The 8,993-nt window shown below is 54.0% G+C and overlaps 1 protein-coding gene across 1 annotated transcript; it reads right to left on the reverse strand.

Annotated features, from left to right (window-relative positions):
- Nucleotides 1–5,970: 5,970 nt before the first annotated feature.
- Nucleotides 5,971–7,961, reverse strand: LOC136351562 (uncharacterized). Its single transcript, XM_066303741.1, has 2 exons — nucleotides 7,301–7,961; nucleotides 5,971–6,194 (listed from the first exon to the last, which is right to left on the reverse strand). The coding sequence occupies exons 1-2, from the start codon at nucleotides 7,959–7,961 to the stop codon at nucleotides 5,971–5,973; spliced, it is 885 nt and encodes a 294-aa protein (XP_066159838.1).
- Nucleotides 7,962–8,993: the final 1,032 nt, after the last annotated feature.

The following is an 8,993-nucleotide window of genomic DNA, read 5'->3' on the forward strand; positions in this document are numbered from 1 at the left end:
TATTTCTCTTTTTTCAACATTTCAATAGAAGCAGTTTCAATTTCCTAAAGGTTGTGTCTGTGCTGTTCTTTCCTTTTGAAGAACCTTGACTTAAAATAAGGTCACTCGTACTCAACCTTGCCCTCGGGGGTTCGGTTCGGTCAGCTAAAATCGCCAAACGGGGCCCAGAACCGAGCCGTGCCCCGGGGCGTGGTGAACTCCGGGGGGGAATCGGCAAAAACCCACAATCGGGTCACCCATACCCCTCGGTCACCACGTTCCCGGCCTGGCCAGTCTCGACATGTGGATCTCCCCAGGCACTAGCCCCGACCCGAGCCATTCGAGGACTGGGACTTGGGCACGAGCCCTTATTTCAAGCTAAGGCGCAAAAGGACCATGGCACAGATCATCCTCATCGCGTATGTATAGCAAAATAAAACTAACACAAAAATTTTTCGTCATTTCTGATTGCAGATTAAGTTAATTTGTACACAAAAGAGGCATGAAGGCCTTAGAAGAAAGAAAAAGAAAAAAATTGGAGATTGGCGGGGGCCTGGGGGCTCATTCCAATGCGCCCGGGTCGCTGGCCCCGTCGCCACCGTCATCCTCGCCGCTGGCGTCGCCCTCCTCGTCGGAGCTGGGGGCGAACGCGAGCCGAGGGGCCGACCCCTCGAACCCGTTGACGATGTGGTCGGCGGCATCACTGACGCGCGCGCGCGCGTCGTCCTCGGTTCCGGGAGGGAACTCCTCCAGCGCCATCCATGGAGAGAAGTTGGGGTCCCGGGCCTGGTAACTCGCCAGCACGAGTTCGACCGCCCCCCGGGCGAGGTCCCTCGAGGATGACTTGATGGTCTTCTCGAGCTCCTCGGGGAGTCGTTCGAGGACCCAGGCCATCCTGTTGAGGTGCGGAGCGAGGCCTTCCAGATTGGTGGGGCGCGTCCTCGTCTGGCTTTTCCAGAGGCCCGCTTGCCGACCGGCGCGATCCATGCGGGAGACCGAGTCCCAAAGCATGTCGGGCCCAATCTCGCCCGCCAAGCGAAGGGCCTCGGCCTCCCCGGTGGAGGAGTCCAGCGCTCGCTGCATATCGGCGACGGTGTGTTCGGCAGCTGCGAGGCGGGCGGCTAAGTCGCTTTCGCCCGCGGCCGCCCCACCGATATGCGCCCTCGCGTGCAGCTCCTTTTCCCGCGCCTCGAGGTCAGCAGCCCGCTGCTCCAGTGCGGCTCTCTCGGCGCGGACGCATTCAAGATTGCGGCGCGCCTGCTCCTCCTGCGCCGCCTCGCGAAGGGACAGGCTGTCCGCCAGCCGTTTGGTTGTGGCCTCAGCCTCCTCGAGAGCTCGCTCCCGCTCAGCGAGTGCGTCCTCGCGGAGGCGGAGCGCGCACTCCTCCTCGGCGCAGGCGGCCTCGTGCGCCGCCAGCGTCGCCTCTCGGAGACCGGCGGCGGCCTCGCGGTCCGTCAAGCCCCTCTCCACGGCGCCGGCGTGTTCTTCCAGCGCCATGGCACGGGCCTCAAGGGCCTCCTCGCGCCGCCGGGACGCCGCCTCAGTCTCTGTTACCCGCCGCTCTCGGGCAGCGGCGGAGTTAAGGACTCCCTGGGCGGCGTCGAGCTTTTCTTTCAGCTCCGCCTCCCGGCTGGCGTTTTGAAGGCGGAGGGCGTCTTGCGCCTCAATCATCGTGGTGGTAGCGATGAGGGCGGCCGCTCGCTCCTCCTCCACCTCACGAGCGATCTCCGTCAGCGCCGCCTTCCGGGCTTCAAGCTCCGAGACGTGACGGCGGTGAGCTTTACGGCCCACCTCCACCATGGCGTCCACCGAGCGCCGCCCCTCCTCAACGCGTGCCCATGCGGCCTCGAGCTCCGCTCGTTCCGCGCGCAGGGCCTCCACTTGGGCGCTGAACCCATCTAGCACCGCGGTGTTTGCGGCGGCCAAGGCCTGCAGAATGGGCTCGGCGCTCAGCGGGGCGACGGAAGATGAGGAGAAAAGCCGCCTTGGAGAGAAGGCGATGCGGCTCGGCCCCCCGGAGGACGTGCTGGGCTCGGGGATGTCCCCCGGGCCCGTTTGATCCTGGGCGTCGCCCGGTGAGGTAGGCCCAGGCGATGTGCCCGCGGCCTCGTCGCGAGCCTCCCCGGAGGCTGTCGCCTGAGGGTTGCCCGAGGGAGTGGGCCCAGTTGACGCGCCAGCAGCAGCTGTTGCCTCAGCCTGGCGAGCCCGGGCGGCCTCCTCCTTAGCGGTTTCCTCAGCCCGGGCGGCCTCCTCCCGAGCAGCTTCCTCCGCTTGGCGAATCCGGGCGGCCTCCCGGGCGGCCTCTTCAGCTTCCCGAAGGCGATCTGCGGCTTCACGCTGGTCAGATTCTCGCCTCCGCTCCTCTGCGGCCGCTGGATCTTCGGCCTCGGACTGGCCGGACTTGGGGTGGCGGGAGGAATGCGACGGGACATCGCTGAAGCAGAAGAAAAAACCAGAAGACGAACAAAATGAGTAAGAAAAAACTTCCTTTTGGGGGAAAGATGGTTGCAATGAGAGTGAGACGAACCTGCGAGGGGGTCGGTTGAATGACCACCTTGGAGGGGAAATCAGGTTTCCCCGGCATGGTTCCGTCTCTCCCGTTTTGCGGAGCCGTTTCTTCTTGCGCTCCCCCTCGGGCTGCGACGTCGGCGCGGCCCCCTCCGGGCGCCGACTGCTGGCACGCGCCGCCCCGCCCCCTCGGGGAGGAGATAGGGGAGGTGTTCCTCCCAGCTTCCTCTTCCCCTGGGCGTCGGCAGGGCGGCTGCTCCCCGAGCCCCCGACGCGGGGCCCAGAAGCACGACCCCCTCCTGGGGCAGATTGTTCCCCCCGGCGGCACTCGCCCGCGCCGTCGTGGCCCTTAGGGGCTCTCTCCTCTGAGGCCCCGACCCCCATCATAATGGTTAGAATGGAGGCGCGGTCGGGATCGCTGCAGAGGGGGAGGATCTCCCGAGGAATGCGAGACGCCTCCACGGAGCTAAGATTTAGCACCCTTTGGACCACGATCTTGAAGTCCTCGGGGGCCCAATCCCATCTGACTCCCTGGTGGGTCCGCATGTAGTCTTCGGACCCGGTGTACTCCCAGGCGGCCCGAGCGCGCCGCTGGAGCGGCGCAATCCGGCGACGGAGGTAATCGCCGTACACCATGGCCCCGGTGAGCCCCTGGGATCGCAGGCCCGCCAGGCGGTCGAGGACGGCGTCGTAGTCCTCCCCCAGATCTACCGGCGCCCGCCAGCTGGAGACCTGCGCCGGGGGCTGGCTTGGAAGTTGGAGGCGCGCTTCGTTGGCGAGGGGGGTGTAGAACCAGTCGCTCTTCCAGTCGTCCCACTTCTTGCGGAGGACGCAGGGGATGTAGCGGTTCAACACCGGCCCCCGCGGCTGGAAGTAGCAGCCGCCAACCACCGACGGCGGTGACACCGACTGCACGGTGAAGAACCACCGGAACAGCTGAAGAGAGGGGCGCACCCCAATGAACATCTCGCACAGGTGCGCGAAGATGGCCAATGTCATCACCGCATTTGGGGTGAGGTGCGCCATCTGGAGATCGTAGAACTCCAGGACATCCATGAAGAAAGAAGAAAATGGCGGGACCAGCCCAGCCATTGCGAAGGGGAGAAAGAAGATGGACCGCCCCGGGTAGTCTGGTGCCGGGCGTCCCTTGCCCAGCATCACTATCTCCCGACCGGTGGCGGACTCCGGCATGAAGCGGCGCGGCAGTCCGGCGTGCCTCTCACTCACGATGCGGGAAGGCGGTAGTACACTGCCGTCGAGCAGAGCAGAGCCCCGTGCCATGGCGGTGGAGGAAGAGATGATTGAGAACGAGCGCGTGTGGCGAAAGTAGGGCGTAGCAGAGAAAGAGTTAGAGCTCAGGCGGCGAAGGCAAGAGGAACAATGGCGAAAGGAAGGAAGCAAATCCTTTTCTCGATGCTTTTATACCCTTGCCATCGCTGGGCCTGGCTCCTCGTTTCTCGCGCCCACTACCTCGCTCCCTCGTATCTCGCTATCTCGCTCCCTCGTTTCCCGTGCCCACGCTTCCACTAATCCCATTCGCCCGCATACGGCGCATGAAGTGGATATACGGTTGTGGCAATCGAAATGGATTGTATCGTGCGCGCGTTAATTACGCTCGCCGACCGAAGCGGCGTTACCGTATCTCCGGGCGAGACAAATCTGCTCACCCAGATTCGCGCGCTGCTCAAGTGGTGTGGTAGTCTTGAATAGACCGCCCATTATGGACAACCAAAGTTACCAATACCAATGTGCATGGATTGAGACCGTTGGGTATTTTGCCCAACTACGGAGACCGGTCCCACCTGTCACCAGGCTTTAGGGGTGGCGTCACACCTGACCGCTTCCCTTGGGAAGGGCAATCGCCCTGGCATAACGCCGGGGGCTACTGTCGGTGATATGGGACCGGGAGTATCATGACCAGAGGCTTGAGGCAGACACAATCGCCCACGTGGCCTGGCACCTTCGGGGACGTCGGGCCCGAGGGTGAGGTGTCCGCCCTCCTCCTGATTTCCCCCGAGGGGGGGTCGGGTTGCGCTTGCCCCGGCCCCGAGGGCCGAGGCACCCCGACCCCTTAAGGAAGTCTGCGCCACACATATGGGATAAGTGAGCACAGCTGTGCTCACCTAACAGCATTTATTGCAGTCTGGTCAAGCGTGTCACGCTGCATGCAACGCAGTACAGCGCGTTCCTTTATCCGGTCTGTGACCAGTCACAGACCGGTCAGATCACGGGTTAGGTGGCGACAGGCGGTCAGACGCATGCTTCGCCCCATCCTGTCTAGACGAGAGCTTCTAGGCACTCGTCCCCGGCTGGAGCTAGCGTGTTATATCCCAGAGATGACACGTTAGCCCCGGTCGATTTATACCAGGCTTCATCCTAACCATTACAGGCAAGATGTTGTGTGAAGAAGGGCAAACATGCAAGTTGCTAGGCTGACGCGTGGTGGGCAAGAATGACCGATTTGTGACCGGTCTGACATTGGTCATGTCATCGGCAGACAGCCACGTTCCCACGACGCGCCTGCCTCCGGCAGAAATGGAGGTAGGTGTGTGCTGTCCCGTCGGGAAGATGTTCGGAGGACGACCGTGCAAATCTCGGTCCATTGATGAAGAGAAAAAAAGTCCAGTTTGGAAAGAGAGGGGCGCATGTGGTATCCCCTTGAAGTATAAAAGGAGGACCTTGCCCATAGAGCAGGGGGTTGGTTGATTGATTCTTTCCAGATTCAGAGCCTAGAACAAGGGATAGGCCGGCTCACACTTTGTAGCTCCTCCATACACAAATCCACAAAAACACAGGAGTAGGGTATTACGCTTCGCAGCGGCCCGAACCTGTATAGATCGCCGTGTCTCGTGTGTCTTGCGGGCGGGTAATCTTTCCACACTCGGAGAGAGAGAGAGAGCTTGGGATTGCACCCTAAGCCCCTGGTCGAACCGGCAAAGGGGGGCTTGCGCAGTCTCCCGGTGAGGGGCCACGAGCTCCGTCAGGAGTAATTATCATCAAGAAATATATATCTATAACATGCCACATAAATGACAATCGAACTAGTACTAAAAACATACAAAGAAGTAGGCACAATACGTGCTGGAACAGTTAAAACGATACTTATAGACTTTTTCCCACCCCTATGGAGTGGAAAAATATAAAACCAACAACTTTTGCTGATTATAAAAAAAAGAGTAAATTGCGTTGACGGTACAGGAACTTGGCAGGTGGGTGCGATTAGGTGTAAAAACTTGAAAACCGAGCGTAGCGGTACAATAACTTGGCTAGGTGGGTGCGCTCATGGTGCAAAAGTTGCCACGCCATTGTTCCACCTAAGCGAAAGTGCCACATTAGCATTGACCATCTCATTTTACAGAAAAGTCCATAGTAACTTTTATATTACGATCCCATTGTTCGGTAGAAAGATTGGAAAGATAGGCCCTGCCGCCGCCCGCCGCGGCGTCGACGGAGCAAGGTCATCGAGCAGGCGACCTCGACGTCCTACAGGTTCGGCAACACTGGCGGCGCCATGACCAGTGCCGCGTCCTGTGCTGGCTCCTTCCTTCCACATTCGCTGGGCGCAGATCGAGTCTCCGACAACATCAAATCTCTGTTCCCCTCCTCGTCCACAGCCAGCGGCGCCGCCTCCGCCAGACACGACGAGTACAGGGGATCCCCGCCGCGCCGCTGGACACGACGAGTACAGGGGATCCCCGCCGGACCTCCTGTCGCAACGACAAGCAACCAGCAGACGCAGTCACAGTCACGCAGGAGCTATGCCTCAATCTGGTGAGCAATTTTGGGACTGACGAAGTGACATTTCTCTGTGTTGGCTGCCTATACAGGGGTTTGGATGTTCTGCAATATATGTACCTAGAAGTATATATGCAAGTGATGTATAGTTCCTGTAGGTTCTTTTGTAAGTACTCTGGGAGTGATTTCATTATGTACGGAATTATGATGAAAGTGATATAAAGTTCCTCTGTGCTTTTATTAAGTACTCTGTAAGTGATTTCCAAATGCAATCAAAAGCTGCCTCACATAATTTGTTTCCAAATTGGTACGAAAAATTCAGAATTGTATGCTTCTGTCTGAATGAGACATTTGGTACACTTTATGCCCAACAGCCCAAGCGATAATCTGTCATAATTTTGCCAGCTTGTTTTGACCACCACTTGCAATGTAGGGAATTTCTATACACATATATAATGTGGGACATTTTCTTGTCCATAAATAAATCAAGGTAGAAATTTTCATACTGAAATTCAGGAAGAAATCAACATGCCCATAACAAAATAAAAGGTGCAAAATAAACACTGTTCAAGAACAGGGAAATCAGACTAATGTAGCTTATGAAACATGTCTATCTGGTTGGTATGAAACTAAATAAAACTCTCTGACTGAAACATATGCTAATGTTTTCCACATAAAATTGATTACTAGCTGTTTTCATTTTTTCTTTGTCTCCTTCCTTTTCTTCGGTTCTGCTTCATTATTTGGTATCGATTTCTTATTAGGTGGTGCATTTTTCTTCCTTGGCTCTGCCATCCTCTTCCTAATTGTTGCCCTGCCCTCTTTGGTTGCGGTCGTCATTGGTGGCTCCACTCCAGCCCTTCTGTTTGTGGCAATAAAATTTGATTCCGGCAATGGACCAGGGGCAACTCTAGACGAGCTGTTGATTGTGTTCTGCACAAAGTACTTGAAATTGTGGAAAAATGTTTCACAAAGTTACAAAATGGAGAATTGAGAAAGCATTGCCTAACCTCTCTAATCAAGGAAGACAATATGGTATTGTCTAACTGGTTGTAGTTTGGCTGACTAGTTAGAATACTAGTCTGACTATTCAGAATATCAGGCATGACCTGCAAAGGCATAACATCTTCTTGAACAGGCTGTAGAGAAGGAGCACTGGCCTGCTGCTTTCCACTTTTTATATCTTCCTTCCTCTTCTTGCATCCCTTCTTATTGTGATTAACTCCTTGGCAATAGCTACAGTGTAGTTGCACACCATGTTTGAATATTTTTGTTCCTCCTTCAAGCTCTTGAGGCTGCTTTCTTCTACATCTACTAGGCCTTCCGACTTTCTTTTCATAAACCGGTGGGTTGACCTTCACTCCATTCATCTTCGCCCAAGCAGTTTTGTCTCTAACAGGCATTATATTAAATCCATATGCTTCCATAAATTTCTCTGTTGAGTAACAAAAGGACACCACGTCTTTAGGCTTGATCCTCTCACTCCTCAAGCAAGAAATTGCATGGTTGCATGGTATCCCTGTTAGTTGCCATCTCCTACATTCACAATGTTTTGCTATGATGTCAACAATATATTGGTGTTCTTTCTCAGTAACTTGGAACACCCCTTTACCAGCAGGCAAGACATAGCATGTATTTGCTATTTCTGCATTTTTCTCAACCTTTTTCTTTATTTTTGGGCATATATTTCCCGACCACTTCTTTACGCACTCCTCCTGCTTATTATGTATCCTATTCATGATCTGGCTCCTAATCTTCTCAAGCATGGACAACATTGGAAGCTCTCTAGGTTCAAGAATATACTTGTTGAATACCTCAGAATTGTTGTTCAGCAAAATATCACACTTGGGAAAATCACTAAAGAATTCTCTGCACCACTGATTTGGTGGTATTTCCTCCAAGTATCCATAAGCATCAGTACTAAGATACTTCATCTTTTCCATGTTGGATTCCCATTCCGGTATTGAACTGGACCTTGCAATTGCCCACAATTGGTTCTTTAGAGTCTCCCCTTTATGCAAAACATGGAAGTTTTGGTATAGATGCCTAACACAAAATCTTTGTTCTGAATCTGGAAATTTATCCCTCACAGCTGGCACCAATCCCTACAATTTAATTAAAAATAAGGTGAATTCTAGTCCATCATCAAGTTTAAAAATAAAATAAAATATGATGAAATAGAGATGTAAGGAATACCTTTTGTCTATCTGTCATAATAGTATACGGTGCCGTGTTGTCAATAAGGAGATCTTCTTTCAAAGTATTCAAGAACCAACCCCAACTAGCTCTACTCTCCACTTCCACAATTGCCATGGCTATAGGATAGATGTAGTCATTGGGGTCAATGCCTACTGCAGTCAATAAATGTCCCCCAAATTTGGTTTTGATGTGGCATCCATTAAGAAAAATGATAGGTCTACAACCACTTAAGAAGCCTCTTTTGCAAGCATCAAATGACAAATAGCATGTATGGAAGCACATATTCTGTAAATTCAAGAAAAATTTGCTACCTGGATTAGATGTCCTAAGCTCTTGTCCATAATCCCATAACATATCATACTGAGCTATTTCATCACCGTGTATAGCCTCCAAAGCTAACCTTCTCGCTCGTCCTAGTTTGTATCTTGATGGTGTTACATTTAGGTCTTTTTGAACTACTTTAGCAAAACTCTTGAGTGTCATCTTATCATTATCTCTAAAGCTTTCAATGTACCTATTTGCAAGATATCTAGCAGTTACATAATTCAACTCCCACTCTTTTTGACATTTGT

The sequence above is a fragment of the Oryza sativa genome, chromosome 8, assembly GCF_034140825.1.
Source record: "Oryza sativa Japonica Group chromosome 8, ASM3414082v1".
In the NCBI taxonomy this organism is placed as follows: domain Eukaryota; kingdom Viridiplantae; phylum Streptophyta; class Magnoliopsida; order Poales; family Poaceae; genus Oryza; species Oryza sativa.